At 55.7% G+C, this 24147-nt stretch overlaps 1 protein-coding gene across 1 annotated transcript; it reads right to left on the reverse strand.

Moving 5' to 3' along the window:
- Positions 1 to 1658: 1658 nt before the first annotated feature.
- LOC135576944 (microfibril-associated glycoprotein 4-like) lies at positions 1659 to 16640 on the reverse strand. The gene is made up of 6 exons (XM_065044307.1): positions 16551 to 16640; positions 14660 to 14723; positions 9983 to 10143; positions 8793 to 8889; positions 6741 to 6923; positions 1659 to 1978 (listed from the first exon to the last, which is right to left on the reverse strand). The coding sequence occupies exons 1-6, from the start codon at positions 16566 to 16568 to the stop codon at positions 1731 to 1733; spliced, it is 771 nt and encodes a 256-aa protein (XP_064900379.1). The 5' UTR covers positions 16569 to 16640; the 3' UTR covers positions 1659 to 1730.
- Between the last annotated feature and the right edge of the window lie 7507 nt (positions 16641 to 24147).

Genomic DNA, 24147 nt, shown 5'->3' on the forward strand with positions numbered 1-24147 from the left:
AATGACCATGGACCCATTGAGACCCAATGACCATCAACCCCATTGAGATGTTTCTCCACCATTGACTCATTAAGCCCTTGGCCAATCAATGGGAGGTTAATTAGGGCTTAATTAAGACTGGGGGAGGAGTCACCTGACCTTCTAGACCCCATAACTACCAACCCCAACCCATAAAGACTCAATGACCATCAACCCCATGGAGATGCAACCACCAACCCCTTGAGATGTTTCTCCACCATCGACTCATTAAGCCCTTGGCCAATCAAAATGTTAATTAATAAGGGGTTAATTAAGAGTGGGGAGGGGTCAGCTGACCTTCTAGACCCCATAACCACCAACCCCATGTGGATACAATGACCATGGACCCATTGAGACCCAAGAACCGTCAAGCCCATGGAGATGTTTCTCCACCATCGACTCATTAAGCCCTTGGCCAATCAAAAGGTTAATTAGTTATGGACTAATTAAGAGTGGGGAGGGGTCAGCTGACCTTCTAGACCCCATAACCACCAACCCCATGTGGATACAATGACCATGGACCCATTGAGACCCAAGAACCATCAACCCCATGGAGATGTTTCTCCACCATTGACTCATTAAGCCCTTGGCCAATCAAAATGTTAATTAATAAGGGGTTAATTAAGAGTGGGGAGGGGTCACCTGACCTTCTAGACCCCATAACCACCAACCCCATGTAGACACCATGACCATGGACCCATTGAGACCCAATGACCATCAACCTCATGGAGATGTTTCCTCACCATTGACTCATTAAGCCCTTGGCCAATCAAAAGGTTAATTAGTTATGGACTAATTAAGAGTGGGGAGGGGTCAGCTGACCTTCTAGACCCCATAACCACCAACCCCAACCCATTGAGACCCAATGACCACCAACCCCATGGAGATGCAACCACCAACCCCTTGAGATGTTTCTCCACCACTGACTCATTAAGCCCTTGGCCAATCAAAAGGTTAATTAGTTATGGACTAATTAAGAGTGGGGAGGGGTCAGCTGACCTTCTAGACCCCATAACCACCAACCCCATGTAGACACCATGACCATGGACCCATTGAGACCCAAGAACCGTCAACCCCATGGAGATGTTTCCTCACCATTGACTCATTAAACCCTTGGCCAATCAACGGGGGGTTAATTAGGGCTTAATTAAGAGTGGGGGAGGAGCCACCTGACCTTCTAGACCCCATAACCACCAACCCCATTGAGATACAATGAATGACCTTGAACCCCATGGAGATGCAACCACCAACCCCTTGAGATGTTTCTCCACCATCGACTCATTAAGCCCTTGGCCAATCAAAAGGTTAATTAGTTATGGACTAATTAAGAGTGGGGAGGGCTCAGCTGACCTTCTAGACCCCATAACCACCAACCCCATGTGGATACAATGACCATGGACCCATTGAGACCCAAGAACCATCAACCCCATGGAGATGTTTCTCCACCATTGACTCCTTAAGCCCTTGGCCAATCAACGGGGGGTTAATTAGGGCTTAATTAGGACTGGGTGAGGAGCCACCTGACCTTCTAGACCCCATAACCACCAACCCCATTGAGATACAATGAATGACCTTGAACCCCATGGAGATGCAACCACCAACCCCATGGAGATGTTTCTCCACCATCGACTCATTAGCCCTTGGCCAATCAACGAAGGGGTTTAATTGCAGCCATGGGGAGGGCGGGGGCGGGGCGGGGAGGGGGCGGGGCCTCAGAGGCGCCGGATCTTCATCTCGCTCTTGCGCAGCGAGTAGTAGAAGCCCTTCCACTGGGCCCAGTTGATGCCGTTGGCGTAGGAGAGGTGGGCGCCCCCCAGGTAGAAGCCGTTGAGGTTGGAGAAGTGGCAGCTGCGGAACCACCAGGCGCCCGAGGAGAGCGCGGCGCAGTTCTGCACGTACAGGTCCTGGTCGCGGTCGAACGTCGAGAACTTCTGCCCGTTGTGGTAGCTCAGCGAGTCGCCTGGGGGGGGGGGGAGGGGAGGGGGGGAGGGGGGGGGAGGGGGCGTCATGGGGTGGCGGCGTTGGTCTGGGGACCCCACCCCATGATCTCCCTCCCATTGACCCGCATTGATCCCCATTGACCCCCATTGACTCCCATTGACCCCCATTGACTCCCATTGACTCCCATTGACCCCCATTGACCCCCATTGACTCCCATTGACCCCATTGACTCCCATTGACTCCCATTGACTCCCATTGACCCCCATTGACTCCCATTGATCCCCATTCACCCCCATTGACCCCCAATGACTCCTGTTGACCCCCATTGACTCCCATTGATCCCATTGATCCCATTGACCCCCATTGACCCCCATTGACCAACGTTGACTTGATGTCCCTCCCATTGACCCCCATTGACCCCCACTGACTCCCATTGACCCCCACTGACTCCCATTGACCCCCATTGCCCCCCATTGCCCCCCATTGACCCCCATTGACCCCCATTGACTCCCATTGACTCCCATTGACTCCCATTGATCCCCATTGACCCCCATTGCCCCCCATTGACCCCCATTGACCCCCATTGCCCCCCATTGCCCCCCATTGCCCCCCATTGACCCCCATTGACTCCCATTGACTCCCATTGACTCCCATTGATCCCCATTGACTCCCATTGACCCCCATTGCCCCCCATTGCCCCCCATTGACCCCCATTGACCCCCACTGACTCCCATTGAACCCCATTGAACCCCATTGACCCCCATTGACTCCCATTGACTCCCATTGACTCCCATTGACCCCCATTGACCTCCATTGACCCCCATTGACCCCCATTGACCCCCATTGACTCCCATTGACTCCCATTGACCCCCATTGACTCCCATTGACTCCCATTGACCCCCATTGACCCCCATTGACTCCCATTGACCCCCATTGACTCCCATTGACTCCTGTTGACCCCCATTGACCCCCATTGATCCCCATTGATCCCCATTGACCCCCATTGACCCCCATTGACCCCCATTGACTCCCATTGATCCCCATTCACCCCCATTGACCCCCATTGACTCCTGTTGACCCCCATTGACTCCCATTGATCCCATTGATCCCATTGACCCCCATTGACCCCCATTGACCCCCATTGACCCCCATTGACCAATGTTGACTTGATGTCCCTCCCATTGACCCCCATTGACCCCCATTGACCCCCATTGACTCCCATTGACTCCCATTGACTCCCATTGATCCACATTGCCCCCCATTGCCCCCCATTGACCCCCATTGACCCCCATTGACCCCCATTGACTCCCATTGACCCCCACTGACTCCCATTGACTCCCATTGACCCCCATTGACCCCCATTGCCCTCCATTGACCCCCATTGACCCCCATTGACTCCCATTGACTCCCATTGATCCCCATTGCCCCCCATTGACTCCCATTGCCCCCCATTGACTCCCATTGACCCCCATTGACCCCCATTGACTCCCATTGACCCCCATTGATCCCCATTGACTCCCATTGACTCCCATTGACTCCCATTGACCACCATTGACTCCCATTGACTCCCATTGACCCCCATTGACCCCCATTGACCCCCATTGATCCCCATTGACTCCCATTGACCCCCATTGACTCCCATTGACCACCATTGACTCCCATTGACTCCCATTGACCCCCATTGACCCCCATTGACTCCCATTGACCCCCATTGACTCCCATTGACTCCTGTTGACCCCCATTGACCCCCATTGATCCCCATTGACCCCCATTGACCCCCATTGACCCCCATTGACCCCCATTGACTCCCATTGATCCCCATTCACCCCCATTGACCCCCAATGACTCCTGTTGACCCCCATTGACTCCCATTGATCCCATTGACCCCCATTGACCCCCTTTGACCCCCATTGACTCCCATTGACCCCCATTGACCCCCATTGACCAACGTTGACTTGATGTCCCTCCCATTGACCCCCATTGACTCCCATTGACTCCCATTGACTCCCATTGATCCCCATTGACTCCCATTGCCCCCCATTGACCCCCATTGACCCCCATTGACCCCCATTGACTCCCATTGACTCCCATTGACCCCCACTGACTCCCATTGACCCCCATTGACCCCCATTGCCCCCCATTGACCCCCATTGACTCCCATTGACTCCCATTGACTCCCATTGACCCCCATTGACCCCCATTGACCTCCATTGACCCCCATTGACTCCCATTGACTCCCATTGACTCCCATTGACCCCCATTGACCCCCATTGATCCCCATTGACTCCCATTGACCTCCATTGACTCCCATTGACCAACGTTGACTTGATCTCCCTCCCATTGACCCCCATTGACCCCCATTGACCCCGATTGACCCCCATTGACTCCCATTGTTTCTCATTGACCCCCATTGATCAACGCTGACTCCCGTTGACCCCCGTTGACCCCCATTGACCCCCATTGACTCCCATTGACCCCCCATGGCCAACGTTGACTTGATCTCCCTCCCATTGACCCCCGTTGACCCCCATTGACCCCCATTGACTCCCATTGCCCCCCATTGACTCTCATTGACCCCCATTGCACCCCATTGCCCCCCATTGCCCCCCATTGACCCCCATTGACCCCCATTGACCCCCATTGACCCCCATTGACTCCCATTGACCCCCACTGACTCCCATTGACCCCCATTGCCCCCCATTGCCCCCCATTGACCCCCATTGACTCCCATTGACTCCCATTGACTCCCATTGACTCCCATTGACTCCCATTGACCCCCATTGACCTCCATTGACCCCCACTGACCCCCACTGACTCCCATTGACTCCCATTGACCTCCATTGACCCCCATTGACCCCCATTGACCCCCATTGACTCCCATTGACTCCCATTGACTCCCATTGACCCCCATTGACCCCCATTGATCCCCATTGACTCCCATTGACCTCCATTGACTCCCATTGACCCCCATTGACCAACGTTGACTTGATCTCCCTCCCATTGACCCCCATTGACCCCCATTGACCCCGATTGACCCCCATTGACTCCCATTGTTTCTCATTGACCCCCATTGACCAACGCTGACCCCCGTTGACCCCCGTTGACCCCCATTGACCCCCATTGACTCCCATTGACCCCCCATGGCCAACGTTGACTTGATCTCCCTCCCATTGACCCCCGTTGACCCCCATTGACCCCCATTGACTCCCATTGACTCCCATTGACCTCCCATGGCCAACGTTGACTTGATCTCCCTCCCATTGACCCCCGTTGACCCCCATTGACCCCCATTGACCCCCATTGACTCCCATTGACCTCCCATGGCCAACGTTGACTTGATCTCCCTCCCACTGACCCCCGTTGACCCCCATTGACTCCCATTGACCCCCATTGACCCCCATTGCCCCCCATTGACTCCCATTGACCTCCATTGACCCCCATTGCCCCCCATTGACTCCCATTGCCCCCCATTGACTCCCATTGACCCCCACTGACTCCCATTGCCCCCCATTGCCCCCCATTGCCCCACTGCCCCCCCGTGGGGTCCCTCACCGGCGCCGCCGTCCACGAAGCCGCCCACGTGCAGGGTGTAGCCGTCCTCCTCCCCATGGCCCCATTGACCCATTGACCCCCATTGACCCCCATTGACCCCCATTGACCCCCATTGACTCCCATTGACTCCCATTGACCCCCATTGACTCCCATTGACCCCCACTGACTCCCATTGCCCCCCATTGCCCCCCATTGCCCCACTGCCCACCCGTGGGGTCCCTCACCGGCGCCGCCGTCCACGAAGCCGCCCACGTGCAGGGTGTAGCCGTCCTCCTCCCCATGGCCCCATTGACCCACTGACCCCCACTGACCCCCATTGACCCCCATTGACCCCCATTGACCCCCATTGACTCTCATTGACTCCCATTGACCCCCATTGACCCCCATTGACTCCCATTGATCCCCATTGACCCCCATTGACTCCCATTGACCCCCATTTACCCCCATTGACTCCCATTGATCCCCATTGACTCCCATTGACCTCCATTGACTCCCATTGACCTCCATTGATTCCCATTGACCCCCATTGACTCCCATTGATCCCCATTGACTCCCATTGACCCCCATTGACCCCCATTGACCCCCATTGACTCCCATTGACCAATGCTGACTCCCGTTGACCCCCATTGACTCCCATTGACCCCCCATGGCCAACGTTGACTTGATCTCCCTCCCATTGACCCCCATTGACCCCCATTGACCCCCATTGACTCCCATTGACTCCCATTGACTCTCATTGACTCTCATTGAGCCCCATTGACCCCCATTGACCCCCATTGACCCCCATTGACTCCCATTGACCCCCATTGACCCCGATTGACCCCCGTTGACTCCCATTGATGCCCATTGGCCCCCATTGGCCCTCATTGACCCCCATTGAACCCCCATTGACCCCCGTTGGCCCCCATTGACCAACGTTGACTTGATATCCCTCCCATTGATCCCCATTGACTCTCATTGACTCCCATTGCCCCCCATTGCCCCCCATTGACTCCCATTGCCCCCCATTGCCCCCCATTGCCCCCCATTGACTCCCATTGCCCCCCATTGACTCCCATTGCCCCCCATTGACTCCCATTGACTCCTATTGACCAACGTTGACTTGATGTCCCTCCCACTGACTCCCATTGCCCCCCATTGCCCCCCATTGCCCCCCATTGATCCCCATTGACCCCCACTGACTCCCATTGCCCCCCATTGCCCCACTGCCCCCCCGTGGGGTCCCTCACCGGCGCCGCCGTCCACGAAGCCGCCCACGTGCAGGGTGTAGCCGTCCTCCTCGGCGCTCACGGCGTGGGGCGACAGCGCGAAGCTGCCGTAGGTGGCGGCCGCCGTGTTGTTCTCGAAGTCCTCGAGCTCCACGCGCAGCTCGTAGCGGCCCTGCAGCGTCAGCAGGTGCAGCGCCTGCAGCCCTGCGTGTGGGGCACATGTGGGGTGAGATTGGGGGTACAAATGGGGCACAGTGGGGCGGGATATTGGGCAGGATCTGGGCAGGATGTGGGGTGGATGTGGGGCAGAAGATGGGGCACAGTGGGGTGGGATGTGGGCAGGATGTGGGGTGGATGTGGGGCAGGATGTGGGGCAGCTCGTAGCGGCCCTGCAGCGTCAGCAGGTGCAGCGCCTGCAGCCCTGCGTGTGGGGCAGATGTGGGGTGAGATTTGGGGTACAAATGGGGCACAGTGGGGCGGGATATGGGGCAGGATCTGGGCAGGATGTGGGTGGGATATTGGGCAGGACATGGGTGGGATGTGGGGCCGATGTGGGGCAGAAGATGGGGCACAGTGGGGCGGGATATTGAGCAGGATCTGGGCAGGATGTGGGGTGGATGTGGGGCAGGATGTGGGTGGGATGTGGGGCAGAAGATGGGGCACAGTGGGGCGGGATATTGGGCAGGATGTGGGGTGGATGTGGGGCAGGATGTGGGGCAGGATGTGGGTGGGATGTGGGGCAGAAGATGGGGCACAGTGGGGCGGGATATTGAGCAGGATCTGGGGCAGGATGTGGGGCAGGATGTGGGGCGGGATGTGGGGCCGATGTGGGGCAGAAGATGGGGCACAGTGGGGCGGGATATTGGGCAGGATGTGGGGTGGATGTGGGGCAGGATGTGGGGCAGGATGTGGGTGGGATGTGGGGCAGAAGATGGGGCACAGTGGGGCGGGATATTGAGCAGGATGTGGGGTGGATGTGGGGCAGGATGTGGGGCAGCTCGTAGCGGCCCTGCAGCGTCAGCAGGTGCAGCGCCTGCAGCCCTGCGTGTGGGGCACATGTGGGGTGAGATTGGGGGTACAAATGGGGCACAGTGGGGCGGGATATTGGGCAGGATCTGGGCAGGATGTGGGGTGGATGTGGGGCGGGATGTGGGTGGGATGTGGGGCAGAAGATGGGGCACAGTGGGGCGGGATATTGGGCAGGATGTGGGGTGGATGTGGGGCAGGATGTGGGGCAGCTCGTAGCGGCCCTGCAGCGTCAGCAGGTGCAGCACCTGCAGCCCTGCGTGTGGGGCACATGTGGGGTGAGATTTGGGGTACAAATGGGGCACAGTGGGGCGGGATATGGGGCAGGATCTGGGCAGGATGTGGGTGGGATGTGGGGTGGATGTGGGGCAGAAGATGGGGCGGGATGTGAGGTACAAATGGGGCATAGGGGGGTGGGATATGGGGCAGGATGTGGGTGGGATGTGGGGCACAACATGGGCGGGATGTGGGGCAGAACATGGGGCGGGATGTGGGGCAGGATATGGGCAGGATGTGGGTGGGATGTGGGGCAGATGTGGGGCAGGATATAGGGCAGGATGTGGGGCAGGAGTGGGGCAGATGTGGGGCAGATGTGGGGCAGGAGTGGGGCAGATGTGGGGCAGGATGTGGGGCAGGATGTGGGGCAGAAGATGGGGCGGGATGTGGGACAGATATGGGGTGGGATGTGGGGCAGGATGTGGGGTATACTGGTTTATACTGGTCTATACTGGTTCATACTGCTCTATACTGGTCTATACTGGTTTACACTGGTCCATACTGGTCCATACTGGTCTATACTGGTCCATACTGGTTTACACTGGTCCATACTGGTCTATACTGGTCTACACTGGTCTATACTGGTCCATACTGGTCTATACTGGTTTACACTGGTCTATACTGGTCTATACTGGTCCATACTGGTTTACACTGGTCCATACTGGTCTATACTGCTCTATACTGGTCCATACTGGTTTACACTGGTCCATACTGGTCCATACTGGTCTATACTGGTTCACACTGGTCCATACTGGTCCAAACTGGACTCACCCAGCCAGTACTCGCCGTCGGCGCGTCCAAACCCCTGCTTGTAGTCGTTCCAGCCCCGGAAAAAACTGACGGATCCGTTAAATCGCTTCTGAAAAACCTGAATTACGGGAGGGGGTTGGGGGGCCACCCGGACGCCTGGGTCCCTCCCCGAACGCCTGGGTCCCTCTCGGACGCCTGGGTCCCCTCCCTCACTCCTGGGTCCCCCCCGCACTCCTGGGTCCCTCCCGAACACCTGCATCTCCCCTATATGAGATGGGTCCCTTAGGGAGACCAGATCTACCGATCTGGTGCTCAGGAGCACCAGGTCTACCACAATTCGGTCTCCCCACCCGGCACTCCTGGGTCCCCTCCCGAACTCCTGGGTCCCTCCCGAACTCCTGGGTCCCCCTGTACTCCTGGGTCCCTCCCGCGCTCCTGGGTCCCCTCTTAGACTTCTGGGTCGTCCCCCCCGCACTCCTGGGTCCCCTCCCAAACTCCTGGCTATCTCCCGCACTCCTGGGTTCCCCCCGTACTCCTGGGTTCCCCCCCGCACTCCTGGGTCCCTCCTGCACTCCTGGGTCCCCCCCGCCCTCCTGGTTCGCCCCCCACACGCCTGTATCCCACATTAATTACATGGGTCACTCAGGGAGACCAGGTCTATCCAGGACCCACCCAGGGCCATCAGGTCTACCCCGAACATGATCCCTCGGAACTCCTGGGTTCCCTCCCGCATTCCTGGGTCCCTCCCGCACTCCTGGGTCCCTCCCGCACTCCTGGGTCCTCCGCGCCCTCCTGGTTCCCCCCCCAATGCCTGTATTCCGCATTAATTATATGGGTCACTCAAGGAGACCAGGTCTACCCAGGACCCACCCGGGGCCATCAGGTCTACCCTGAACATGATCCCTGGGTTCCCTCCCGAACTCCTGGGTTCCCTCCCGAACTCCTGGGTTGCCCCCCGCACTCCTGGGTCCCCTTGCACTCCTGGGTCCCTCCTGCACTCCTGGCCCCCCCCCCCCCACGCCTGCATCCCACATTATTTGGGTCACTCAGGGAGACCAGGTCTACCCAGGACCCACCCGGGGCCACCAGGTCTACCCCAAAGTTGTTCCCTGGGAACTCCTGGGTTCCCTCCTGAACTCCTGGGTTCCCCCCCGAACTCCTGGGTCCCCCCGCACTCCCGGGTCCCCCCCGCACTCCTGGGTCCCCGGTACCGTCCAGACGTGTCCCTGGGTGCTCATGTCGCAGAAGACGGGCAGGGGGGGCGCCCCGCTGCCCCCCGGGTACACCAGGTAGACGCCGTCGTCGCGTTCCCCCCCCGCGTGGATGTCGTGACAGTCGCGGGGGGGCGGGGGCACCTCGCAGGGGGGAGGGGCTGCGACAGCGACACGGGGGGGAGGGGCGGTTGGGGGGGTGGTCCCATCGCCCCCATTGTCCCCATTGTCCCATTGTCCCCATTGTCCCATTGTCCCCATTGTCCCATTGTCCCATTGTCCCCATTGTCCCCATTGTCCCCATTGTCCCATTGTCCCATTGTCCCCATTGTCCCATTGTCCCCATTGTCCCCATTGTCCCCAATGTCCCCATTGTCCCATTGTCCCATTGTCCCATTGTCCCCATTGTCCCATTGTCCCCATTGTCCCCATTGTCCCCATTGTCCCCATTGTCCCCATTGTCCCATTGTCCCCATTGTCCCCATTGTCCCATTGTCCCATTGTCCCATTGTCCCCATTGTCCCATTGTCCCCATTGTCCCCATTGTCCCCAATGTCCCCATTGTCCCATTGTCCCCATTGTCCCCATTGTCCCATTGTCCCCATTGTCCCCATTGTCCCCATTGTCCCATTGTCCCCATTGTCCCATTGTCCCCATTGTCCCCATTGTCCCCATTGTCCCCATTGTCCCATTGTCCCCATTGTCCCATTGTCCCCAATGTCCCATTGTCCCATTGTCCCATTGTCCCATTGTCCCATTGTCCCCATTGTCCCATTGTCCCATTGTCCCCATTGTCCCATTGTCCCCATTGTCCCATTGTCCCATTGTCCCCTTGTCCCCTTGTCCCATTGTCCCATTGTCCCATTGTCCCCATTGTCCCATTGTCCCCTTGTCCCATTGTCCCATTGTCCCCTTGTCCCATTGTCCCATTGTCCCCATTGTCCCATTGTCCCATTGTCCCATTGTCCCCATTGTCCCATTGTCCCCATTGTCCCCATTGTCCCCAATGTCCCCATTGTCCCCATTGTCCCATTGTCCCCATTGTCCCATTGTCCCCATTGTCCCCATTGTCCCATTGTCCCATTGTCCCATTGTCCCCATTGTCCCATTGTCCCCAATGTCCCATTGTCCCATTGTCCCATTGTCCCCATTGTCCCATTGTCCCCATTGTCCCCTTGTCCCCACTGTCCCCATTGTCCCCAATGTCCCATTGTCCCATTGTCCCCATTGTCCCCATTGTCCCATTGTCCCCATTGTCCCCATTGTCCCATTGTCCCCATTGTCCCCACTGTCCCATTGTCCCATTGTCCCATTGTCTGTCCCATTGTCCCCATTGTCCCATTGTCCCATTGTCCCCATTGTCCCATTGTCCCATTGTCCCATTGTCCCCATTGTCCCCATTGTCCCCATTGTCCCCTTGTCCCCATTGTCCCATTGTCCCCATTGTCCCATTGTCCCCATTGTCCCCATTGTCCCCATTGTCCCCATTGTCCCATTGTCCCATTGTCCCCATTGTCCCATTGTCCCCATTGTCCCCATTGTCCCCAATGTCCCCATTGTCCCCATTGTCCCATTGTCCCCATTGTCCCATTGTCCCCATTGTCCCCATTGTCCCATTGTCCCATTGTCCCATTGTCCCCATTGTCCCATTGTCCCATTGTCTGTCCCATTGTCCCCATTGTCCCATTGTCCCATTGTCCCATTGTCCCATTGTCCCATTGTCTGTCCCATTGTCCCCATTGTCCCCTTGTCCCCACTGTCCCCATTGTCCCCAATGTCCCATTGTCCCATTGTCCCATTGTCCCCATTGTCCCCATTGTCCCATTGTCCCATTGTCCCCATTGTCCCCACTGTCCCATTGTCCCCATTGTCCCATTGTCCCATTGTCCCATTGTCTGTCCCATTGTCCCCATTGTCCCATTGTCCCATTGTCCCCATTGTCCCATTGTCCCCATTGTCCCATTGTCCCCATTGTCCCATTGTCCCATTGTCCCCATTGTCCCATTGTCCCCATTGTCCCCTTGTCCCATTGTCCCATTGTCCCCATTGTCCCATTGTCCCATTGTCCCATTGTCCCATTGTCCCCATTGTCCCCTTGTCCCCATTGTCCCATTGTCCCCATTGTCCCATTGTCCCCATTGTCCCCATTGTCCCCATTGTCCCCATTGTCCCATTGTCCCATTGTCCCCATTGTCCCATTGTCCCCATTGTCCCCTTGTCCCATTGTCCCATTGTCCCCATTGTCCCCATTGTCCCATTGTCCCCATTGTCCCCATTGTCCCCATTGTCCCATTGTCCCCATTGTCCCCATTGTCCCCATTGTCCCCATTGTCCCCATTGTCCCCATTGTCCCATTGTCCCCATTGTCCCATTGTCTGTCCCATTGTCCCATTGTCCCCATTGTCCCATTGTCCCATTGTCCCCATTGTCCCCATTGTCCCCAATGTCCCCATTGTCCCATTGTCCCATTGTCCCATTGTCCCCATTGTCCCATTGTCCCCATTGTCCCATTGTCCCATTGTCCCCATTGTCCCCATTGTCCCCATTGTCCCATTGTCCCCATTGTCCCCATTGTCCCATTGTCCCATTGTCCCATTGTCCCCATTGTCCCCATTGTCCCCATTGTCCCCTTGTCCCCATTGTCCCATTGTCCCCATTGTCCCATTGTCCCCATTGTCCCCATTGTCCCATTGTCCCCATTGTCCCCATTGTCCCATTGTCCCCATTGTCCCATTGTCCCATTGTCCCCATTGTCCCATTGTCCCCATTGTCCCCTTGTCCCATTGTCCCATTGTCCCCATTGTCCCCATTGTCCCATTGTCCCCATTGTCCCCATTGTCCCATTGTCCCATTGTCTGTCCCATTGTCCCATTGTCCCCATTGTCCCATTGTCCCATTGTCCCCATTGTCCCATTGTCCCATTGTCCCATTGTCCCCATTGTCCCATTGTCCCATTGTCCCATTGTCCCCATTGTCCCATTGTCCCATTGTCCCCATTGTCCCCATTGTCCCCATTGTCCCCATTGTCCCATTGTCCCCATTGTCCCATTGTCCCCATTGTCCCATTGTCCCCAATGTCCCCATTGTCCCCATTGTCCCATTGTCCCCATTGTCCCATTGTCCCCATTGTCCCACTGTCCCCATTGTCCCATTGTCCCATTGTCCCATTGTCCCCACTGTCCCCATTGTCCCATTGTCCCATTGTCCCCATTGTCCCATTGTCCCCATTGTCCCACTGTCCCCATTGTCCCATTGTCCCCATTGTCCCCATTGTCCCCTTGTCCCATTGTCCCATTGTCCCATTGTCCCCATTGTCCCCATTGTCCCATTGTCCCATTGTCCCATTGTCCCATTGTCCCCATTGTCCCATTGTTCCATTGTCCCCATTGTCCCATTGTTCCATTGTCCCCATTGTCCCATTGTCCCATTGTCCCATTGTCCCATTGTCCCATTGTCCCCATGTCCCCATGTCCCCATTGTCCCATTGTCCCATTGTCCCCATTGTCCCCATTGTCCCATTGTCCCCATTGTCCCATTGTCCCCATTGTCCCCATTGTCCCATTGTCCCCATTGTCCCCTTGTCCCCATTGTCCCATTGTCCCCATTGTCCCCATTGTCCCCATTGTCCCCATTGTCCCATTGTCCCCATTGTCCCATTGTCCCATTGTCCCATTGTCCCCATTGTCCCATTGTCCCATTGTCCCAATGTCCCCATTGTCCCCATTGTCCCATTGTCCCCATTGTCCCATTGTCCCCATTGTCCCACTGTCCCCATTGTCCCATTGTCCCATTGTCCCATTGTCCCCATTGTCCCCATTGTCCCATTGTCCCCATTGTCCCCTTGTCCCCATTGTCCCATTGTCCCCATTGTCCCCATTGTCCCCATTGTCCCCATTGTCCCATTGTCCCCATTGTCCCATTGTCCCATTGTCCCATTGTCCCATTGTCCCATTGTCCCCATTGTCCCATTGTCCCCAATGTCCCCATTGTCCCATTGTCCCCATTGTCCCATTGTCCCATTGTCCCCAATGTCCCATTGTCCCATTGTCCCATTGTCCCATTGTCCCCATTGTCCCCATTGTCCCATTGTCCCCATTGTCCCCATTGTCCCATTGTCCCCATTGTCCCCATTGTCCCATTGTCCCATTGTCCCATTGTCCCATTGTCCCCATTGTCCCATTGTCCCATTGTCCCATTGTCCCCATTGTCCCATTGTCCCATTGTCCCATTGTCCCCATTGTCCCCATTGTCCCATTGTCCCCATTGTCCCATTGTCCCATTGTCCCATTGTCCCCATTGTCCCATTGTCCCCAATGTCCCCATTGTCCCATTGTCCCATTGTCCCATTGTCCCATTGTCCCCATTGTCCCATTGTCCCCATTGTCCCCATTGTCCCATTGTCCCCAATGTCCCCATTGTCCCATTGTCCCATTGTCCCATTGTCCCATTGTCCCCATTGTCCCATTGTCCCCATTGTCCCCATTGTCCCATTGTCCCCAATGTCCCCATTGTCCCATTGTCCCCATTGTCCCCATTGTCCCATTGTCCCCATTGTCCCCATTGTCCCATTGTCCCATTGTCCCATTGTCCCATTGTCCCATTGTCCCATTGTCCCCATTGTCCCATTGTCCCATTGTCCCATTGTCCCCCTGTCCGTCCCGTGTCCGTCCGTCTCACCCCGGGGGCTGATGGGTTGTCCCCCTCCCAGCGCCACCAGTGTCACCAGTGCCAGCAGCAGCACCTGCAGTGGGGACGTATGGGGACCTATAGGATCCATGGGGGGGTCGGGGGGTCCCTATAGGATCCATAGGGGTGTCTGGGGGTTCCTATAGGATCCATGGGGGGGTCGGGGGGTCCCTATAGGATCCATAAGGGGTCCATATAAGATCCATAGGGGGATCTGGGGGTTCCTATAGGATCCATAGGGGGGTCGGGGGGTCCCTATAGGATCCATGGGGGGGTCTGGGGGTCCCAATAGGATCTACAGGAGGTCCCTATAGGATCCATAGGGGGTCAGTTTGATCACTATAGGATCCATAGAGGGTCCCTATAGGATCCATAGGGGGTCCCTATAGGATTCATAGGGACGTCTGCGGGTCCCCATGGGATCCATAGGGGGATCCCTATAGGATCTATGGGGGACAGGATTTTGATCCTTATAGGACCCATAGGGGGCTCTGGGGCTCCCTGTAAGATCCGTAGTGGGGGGGGTTGATCCCTATAGGATCCATAGGGGGATCTGGTGGTCCCTATAGTATCTATAGGGGGGTCTGGGGGTCCCTATAGGATCCATACGGGGGTCAGGGGGTCCCTATAGAATCCATAAGGGGGTCTGGGGGTCCCTATAGGATCCATAGGGGGGTCTGGGGTCCCTATAGGATCCATAGGAGGTCCCTATAGGATCCATAGGGGGTCCATATAAGATCCATGGGGGTGTCTGGGGGTCCCTATAGAATTCATAGGGGGTCCACATAGGATCCATGGGGGGGTCTGCGGGTCCCTATAGAATCCATAGAGGGGTCTGGGGTCCCTAGAGGATCCATAGGGGGTCAGGGGGTCCCTATAGGATCCATAGGGGGGTCAGGGGGTCCCTATAGAATCCATAGGGGGTCCATATAAGATCCATAGGGCGTTGGGGGGTCCCTATAGAATCCATAGGGGGGTTTGGGGGTCCCTATAGGATCCATAGGGGGTCCCTATAAGATCCATAGGGGGTTGGGGGTCCCTATAGAATCCATAGGGGGGTCTGGGGGTCCCTATAGAATCCATAAGGGGGTCTGGGGGTCCCTATAGGATCCATAGGGGGTCCCTATAAGATCCATAGGGGGTTGGGGGTCCCTATAGGATCCGTAAGGGGGTCTGGGGGTCCCTATAGGATGCATAGGGGGGTCTGGGGGTCCCTATAGGATGCATAGGGGGTCCCTATAGGATCCATGGGGGGTCCATATAAGATCCATAGGGAGGTCTGGGGTCCCTATAGGATCCATAGGGGGGTCGGGGGGTCCCTATAGAATCCATACAGGGGTCTGGGGTCCCTATAAGATCCATAGGGGGTCCTTATAATATCCATAGGGGGGTCGGGAGGTCCCTATAGAATCCATACGGGGGTCTGGGGGTCCCTATAGGATCCATGGGGGGCCATATAAGATCCATGGGGGGGTCAGGGGGTCCCTATAGAATCCATAGGGGGGTTTGGGGATCCCTATACGATCCATAGGGAGTCTGGGGTCCGTATAGGATCCATAGGGGGTCCCTATAAGATCCATAGGGGGTTGGGGGTCCCTATAGAATCCATAAGGGGGTCTGGGGGTCCCTATAGGATGCATAGGGGGTTCCTATAAGATCCATAGGGGGTCGGGGGTTCCCTATAGGATGCATAGGGGGGTTTGGGGGTCCCTATAGGATCCATGGGGGGTCCATATAAGATCCATGGGGGGGTCTGGGGGTCCCTATAGGATCCGTAAGGGGGGTCTGGGGTCCCTATAGGATGCATAGGGGGGTCTGGGGGTCCCTATAGGATGCGTAGGGTCCCCATAGGATCCCGGGTGTCCGTCCGTCCCGCCCGTACCTCCGTCCGTCCGTCCATGGCGCCGCAGCCGCTTCCCCCCCCGCCCCCATCGGGGCCCCTCCCCGGACGCCTGGGTCCCCTCCCGGACGCCTGGGTCCATTCCCGGACGCCTGGGTCCCTTCCCGGACGCCTGGGTCCCCCCAGCCCAGGGAGGCCCCGATGGGGGAAACGGCCCCAAACGGGCCATTTTGAGGCGGATTTGATGGTTTGAGAGGGGAAAAAAAGCCACTTTACAGCCACTTTTCTATAGGGGAAACGCCCACATTACACATTCTATACATTCTATACATTTTGCAGGGAAAACCTCCCTAAAATCGCCATTTTTATAGGCAAACCCCCCCAATCGTGCCACTCTATAACAAATACACCTTTAAATCCGCTTAATCTATAGGTGACGCGCCCTTAAACGCGTTTACATTCAGCCTATATACATTAAACTTTAAGTGCCGTTGCTCTATAGGGGAAACCCCCTAAATCTGCCCCAAAATGCGAAATACGCCTTAAATCCCGCCCTATTTACACAACGTATGCATTAATTGTGTTTTCTGCGCGCGATACGCCCCTAATTCCCCTTTTCTATACGTTATATACCCCATAACTTATCTTTCTATAGGGGAAACGCCCTTAGGTTGGTCCCTGAAGGGGCCGTGGGCAAAACTTGGCTCCCTATAGCAAATATACCTTTAAATTTGCCCGGCTATAGGTCCAGGGCTTAGCTCCGCCCCCTATATATGTATTTCTATACGTACATAGTTTAATACTTACGTAATGTTTTATATATATATAAAAGTTTTGCCCCCCCCCCCCGGCCTCCTCACAAGATGGCGGCGCCGCGCGGGGCACGCTGGGAGTTGTAGTCCCGCCCCCTCGCCCCTCAGTGTTCCTCAAGCCTGGGCGGACTACAACTCCCAGCGTGCACCGCGCCGGGCAGCCGCGGCGGCCGCCACAAGATGGCGGGCGGCGCGCGGTGCACGCTGGGAGTTGTAGTCCGCCTAGCCGTTAAGACTATAGGGTGGGCGGGGCTTGAGGACTACATTTCCCGGCGTGCCCCGCGCTTCCGCGCTGACTTCCGGCGCTCGGCCTGGACCGGAAGAGAAGGCGGGGGCGCGCGCGTGGCGTCGCCTCTTCGCGTCTCCTCGGGTTTATTTTGGTTTTAATTCGTTTTTTGGCTTCGAAAGCACAAAAAAGGACCAAAAAAAGGGTGAAAAACCCTCAAATCGGCGGCAGCGGAGCCGGTGAGGACCCGGGGGGGGGTTTTTGGGGGGTTTTGGGGCCGTTGGCGGCGGTTGGTTGGGGGGGGAAAATGGCGGTTTGAGGGGAAAAAGGGTTAAAAAAGGGGGTTTTGTGAGGAAAAATGGCGATTTTGAGGGAAAAATGGGCGTTTTGTGAGGAAAAATGGGGGTTTATGAGGAAAAGTGGGGGGTTTTGGGGGGAAAAATGGGGTTTTAGGGGGAAAAATGGGGGGTGGGGGGGGCGGGGAAATGGCGCGCGGAAAAGGGGCTTTTTTGGGGGGAAAAAACGGGGTTTTTGGGGCTTTGTGAGGGGGAAAGGGGGGGACGGGGGATTTGGGGTGAAAAAGGGTGATTTTGGGGGCGATTTGAGGTGAAAAAGGGGCATTTTGAGGTGAAAAAGGGGCATTTTGAGGGGGGAAAGGGGCATTTTTTGGGGGGGAAATGGCGGTTTGGGGGGAGATTTGAGGAGAAAATTGGGGTTTTTGAGGGAAAAAGTGGAATTTTTGGAGGGGAAAAGTGGGAAGTTTGGCGGGAAAAGGGGATTTTGAGGGGAAAAAGGGAGTTTTGGGGTTTATGGGGGAAAACGTGAGGAGAAAAGGGGATTTTGGGGGGGAAAAGGGCGATTTTGGGGGCGGGTTTGAGGCGGGAAAATGAGGGAAAATTGGAGGGTTTTAGGCCAAAAAAAAATGAGGTTTTTAGGTAAAAAAATGAGGGTTTTGGGCAAAAAGATCTTTGGGGCAAAAAAAGGGAGTTTGGGGACAAAAATTTGAGATTTGGGGGTAAAAAAAGTGAGAGTTTTAGGCAAAAATTGGAGATTTGGGGGCGAAAAATGCGAATTTGGGGCAAAAAAATTGAGGTTTTGAGGCGAAAAAATTCGAGGTTTTGGGTCAAAAGGAATTTGAGGTTTTTGGGCCAAAAAAAGGAGGTTTTGGGGTGCAAAAAATTGAGTTTTTTTGGGGGAAAAAGTGAGATTTTTAGGTAAAAAATAAGAGATTTTTAGGCAAAAAAGTTTGAGGTTTTTAGGCAAAAAAACTTGAGATTTTTAAGGCAAAGAAGTTGAGATTTTGGGGCAAAAAAGAGAGATTTGGGGGCAACGAAAAAAGGGATTTTTGGCAATAAAAAAGTGAGATTTTTGAGTGAAAAAATTGAGATTTTTAGGCAAAAGAAATCGAGATTTTTGGGGAAAAAATTGATTTTTTGAGGCAAAAGAAAATCGAGATTTTGGGGCAAAAAAGTTGAGATTTGGGGGTAAAAAAATAAGGTTTTTGGGCAAAAAAAACCAGTTTTAGGTGAAAAAAATTTGGGGTTTTGAGCAAAAAAAAAAAAAAAGGAGATTTTGGGTGAAAAAATTGAAGTTTTTAGGCAAAGTAAATGGAGATTTTTGGGCAAAAATGATATTTTTAAGGCATAAAAGTGGGGTTTTTAGGGGAAAAATGGGAGGTTTTTGGCCAAAAAAAAGAGGTTTTTGGGACAAAAAAAGTGAGGTTTTTAGGTGAAAAAAATGAGGTTTTTAGGGCAAAAAATTGAGGGTTTTGGGTTAAAAATTGAGGTTTTTGGGTGAAAAAATTGAGGTTTTTAGGTTAAAAAATTGATGTTTTTAGATTAAAAATTGAGGTTTTTGGGGCAAAAAATTGAGGTTTTTGGGGCAAAAAAGTGAGATTTTTAGGTTAAAATTGAGGCTTTTAGGTGAAAAATTGAGGTTTTTAGGTTAAAAATTGAGTTTTTTGGGGCAAAAAAGTGAGATTTTTAGGTTAAAAAATTGAGGTTTTTAGGGCAAAAAATTGAGATTTTTGGGTTAAAAAATTGAGGTTTTTGGGTTAAAAAATTGAGGTTTTTAGGTTAAAAATTGAGGTTTTTAGGTTAAAAAATTGAGGTTTTTAGGTTAAAAATTGAGGTTTTTAGGTTAAAAATTGAGGTTTTTAGGTTAAAAATTGAGGTTTTTAGGTTAAAAAATTGAGGTTTTTGGGGCAAAAAATTGAGATTTTTGGGTTAAAAAATTGAGGTTTTTAGGTTAAAAAAATGAGGTTTTTGGGGCAAAAAATTGAGATTTTTGGGGCAAACAAGTGAGGTTTTTAGGCCAAAAAATGAGATTTTGGGGGGCAAAAAATGTTGAGATTTTGGGGTTAAAAAATGGAGATTTTTAGGTAAAAATAATTGAGGGTTTTGGGCCAAAAAAATGAGGTTTTTTGGGCAAAAAAGTGGGATTTTGGGGCCAAAAAAAGTAGGATTTTTTGGGTGAAAAAATAGTGGGATTTTTGGGGGCAAAAAAGTGAGATTTTGGGGCCAAAACGTGGGGTTTTTAGTTCAAAAAGAGAGACTTTTTGGGTCAAAAAAGTGAGGTTTTGGGGCTGAAAATGTGAGGGTTTTGGGCCAAAGAATTGGGGTACGGGGGGGAATGGGGAGAAATGGGGGGGGGAATTGGGGGTGCAGGGAGGAACCACGGGGTGAAATGGGGGGGGAATTGGGGTGCAGGGAGGAACCATGGGGTGAAATGGGGGGGGAATTGGGGTGCAGGGAGGAACCACGGGGTGAAATGGGGGGGGAATTGGGGGTGCAGGGAGGAACCATGGGGTGAAATGGGGGGGGAATTGGGGGTGCAGGGAGGAACCATGGGGTGAAATGGGGGGGGAATTGGGGGTGCAGGAGGAACCATGGGGTGAAATGGGGGGGGAATTGGGGGTGCAGGGAGGAACCATGGGGTGAAATGGGGGGGTCCAGGATTTGGGGGTTCAGGGAGGAACCACGGGGTGCCGGGGGGGTCCAGGATTTGGGGGTTCAATAAGGGGGGAGTTGGGGTTCAGGGAGGAACCACGGGGTGAAATGGGGGGGTCCAGGATTTGGGGGTTCAGGGAGGAACCATGGGTTGCCGGGGGGGTCCAGCATTTGGGGGTTCAATAAGGGGGGAGTTGGGGGTTCAGGGAGGAACCACGGGGTGACTGGGGGGGGTTCCAGCATTTGGGGGTTCAACAAGGGGGAATTGGGGGTTCAGGGAGGAACCACGGGGTGAAATGGGGGGGTCCAGTATTTGGGGGTTCAATAAGGGGGGCATTGGGGGTTCAGGGAGGAACCACGGGGTGAAATGGGGGGGTGTCCAGGATTTGGGGGTTCAATAAGGGGGGAGTTGGGGGTTCAGGGAGGAACCACGGGGTGAAATGGGGGTGTCCAGGATTTGGGGTTCAATAAGGGGAATTGGGGTTCAGGAGGAACCACGGGGTGATTGGGGGGGGTTCCAGGATTTGGGGTTCAACAAGGGGGAATTGGGGGTTCAGGGAGGAACCACGGGGTGAAATGGGGGGGGTCCAGGATTTGGGGGTTCAATAAGGGGGAGTTGGGGGTTCAGGGAGGAACCACGGGGTGAAATGGGGGGGGTCCAGGATTTGGGGGCTCAATAAGGGGGAATTGGGGGTTCAGGGAGGAACCACGGGGTGACTGGGGGGGGTTCTGGGATTTGGGGGTTCAATAAGGGGGGAGTTGGGGGTTCAGGGAGGAACCACGGGGTGCCGGGGGGGGGGGGTGTCCAGTATTTGGGGGTTCAATAAGGGGGGAGTTGGGGGTTCAGGGAGGAACCATGGGGTGACTGGGGGGTGTCCAGTATTTGGGGGTTCAATAAGGGGGGAGTTGGGGGTTCAGGGAGGAACCACGGGGTGCCGGGGGGGGGCGGGGGGTGGCTGACGCGTCCCCCCGCAGGGCAGGGGGTTTTCGGGGCGCCATGTACAATGGGATCGGGCTGGCGACGCCGCGGGAGGCAGCGGCACCAACGGCTACGTGCAGCGCAACCTGTCGGCCCTGCGGGGCAAACGGGAGCCCAGGACGGCCCAGAACGGGGGCGACCTCCCCCCCGCCCCCCCCGGCCCGGATCGGGACCAGCCCCCCACCCTGGAAAGCGGGGGGCTGCTCCGGAAACCAACCCCGACATCCTCGACCACCAGCGCAAGAGGAAGGTGGAGCTGAAATGCCTGGAGCTGGCCGAGCTCATGGAGGAGCAGGGGTGAGTCACCCCAAAATGGGCCCCGGTGACCCCAAAATGGGCCAGGACCGCCTTAAAATGAGCCCGGACCACCTTAAAATGAGCCCAAGTGACCCCAAAATGGGCCAGGACCGCCTTAAAATGAGCCCAAATGACCCAGAAATGAGCCCAAACCACCTTAAAGTGAGCCTGGACCACCTTAAAATGAGCCCAAGTGACCCCAAAATGAGCCCTCCCCTCCTCCATCCCCAACTCCCGCGCCCCCAAAACTCCCCTTTTTCCCCCCCAAATCACCCTCTAGACCCCCCCAAACACCCCAACCCCCCCCAGACCCCCCAGCACCCCAAACCCCCCCCAGTACCCCAAAACCCCCCCAGCACCCCAAAAATCCCCCCAAATTCCCCCAACACCCCCCAGAACTCCACTTGGTTCCTCCCAACTTCTCCTCCATCCCCAACTCCTGCACCCCCAAAACTCCCCTTTTTCCCCCCAAATCACCCTCTAGACCCCCCCAAACACCCCGACCCCCCCTCTAGACCCCCTCAGCACCCCAAAAACACCTTCAGCACCCCAAAACCCCCCAGCACCCCAAAAATCCCCCAAAACCCCCAAATCCCCCAGAACTTCACTTGGTTCCTCCCAACTTCTTCATCCCCTCAATCCCGCTCCCCCAAAACTCCCCTTTTTCCCCCAAATCACCCTCTAGACCCCCCAAACACCCCGACCCCCCCCAGACCCCCTCAGCACCCCAAAAACACCCTTGGCTCCCCAAAAACCCCCCCAGCACCCCAAAAATCCCCCCAAATTCCCCCCAACACCCCCCAGAACTCCACTTGGTTCCTCCCAACTTCTCCTCCATCCCCAACTCCCGCGGCCCCAAAACTCCCCTTTTTCCCCCCAAATCACCCTCTAGACCCCCCCAAACACCCCGACCCCCCCTCTAGACCCCTCAGCACCCCAAAAACACCTTCAGCACCCCAAAACCCCCCAGCACCCCAAAAATCCCCCCAAAACCCCCCAAATCCCCCCAGAACTTCACTTGGTTCCTCCCAACTTCTTCATCCCCTCAATCCCGCTCCCCCAAAACTCCCCTTTTTCCCCCCAAATCACCCTCTAGACCCCCCAAACACCCCGACCCCCCCCAGACCCCCTCAGCACCCCAAAAACACCCTTGGCTCCCCAAAACCCCCCCAGCACCCCAAAAATCCCCCAAATTCCCCCCAACACCCCCCAGAACTCCACTTGGTTCCTCCCAACTTCTCCTCCATCCCCAACTCCCGCGGCCCAAAACTCCCCTTTTTCCCCCAAATCACCCTCTAGACCCCCCCAAACACCCAACCCCCCCAAAAAACACCCTTAGCACCCCAAAAACACCCTCAGAACCCCAAAAATCCCCCCAAACCCCCCAAATCCCCCCAGAACTTCACTTGGTTCCTCCCAACTTCTTCATCCCCTCAATCCCGCTCCCCCAAAACTCCCCTTTTTCCCCCCAAATCACCCTCTAGACCCCCCAAACACCCCAACCCCCACCCAGGACTCCCCAGCACCCCAAAACTCCCCCAGCACCCCAAAAATCCCCCCAAACCCCCCAAATTCCCCTCAACACCCCCAGGACTCCACTTGGTTCCTCCCAACTTCTCCTCCATCCCCAACTCCCGCGCCCCCAAAACTCCCCTTTTTCCCCCCAAATCACCCTCTAGACCCCCCAAACACCCCAACCCCCCTCTAGACCCCCCAGCACCCCAAAACCCCCCCCAGCACCCCAAAAATCCCCCCAAACCCCCCCAAATCCCCCAGAACTTCACTTGGTTCTTCCCAACTTCTTCATCCCTCAATCCCGCTCCCCCAAAACTCCCCTTTTTCCCCCCAAATCACCCTCTAGACCCCCCCAAACACCCCGACCACCCCTCTAGACCCCCCCAGCACCCCAAAAACACCCTCAGCACCCCAAAACCCCCCCCAGCACCCCAAAAATCCCCCCAACACCCCCCAGGACTCCACTTGGTTCCTCCAACTTCTCCTCCATCCCCAACTCCTGCGCCCCCAAAACTCCCCTTTTTCCCCCCAAATCACCCTCTAGACACCCCAAACACCCCAACCCCCCCCAGCCCCCCCCAGTACCCCAAACCCCCCCAGTACCCCAAAACCCCTCCCAGCACCCCAAAAATCCCCCAAACCCCCAAATTTCCCCCAACACCCCCAGGACTCCACTTGGTTCCTCCCAACTTCTCCTCCATCCCCTCAATCCCGCTCCCCCAAAACTCCCCTTTTTCCCCCCAAATCACCCTCTAGACCCCCCCCAAAACCCCGACCCCCCCTCTAGACCCCCTCAGCACCCCAAAAACACCCTTGGCCCCCCAAAAACCCCCCCAGCACCCCAAAAATCCCCCCAAATTCA

This window comes from Columba livia, chromosome 35, assembly GCF_036013475.1.
Source record: "Columba livia isolate bColLiv1 breed racing homer chromosome 35, bColLiv1.pat.W.v2, whole genome shotgun sequence".
In the NCBI taxonomy this organism is placed as follows: domain Eukaryota; kingdom Metazoa; phylum Chordata; class Aves; order Columbiformes; family Columbidae; genus Columba; species Columba livia.

Bases quoted from the DNA above. Each gene is read 5' to 3' on its own strand.
- LOC135576944 (XM_065044307.1), bottom strand. The intron at 8,890-9,982 runs GTACCGGGGACC...CCCGTAATTCAG, and splicing joins CCCAGGGACACGTCTGGACG to GTTTTTCAGAAGCGATTTAA. The intron at 1,979-6,740 runs GTGAGGGACCCC...CCCCCCCCCCAG, and splicing joins CTTCGTGGACGGCGGCGCCG to GCGACTCGCTGAGCTACCAC.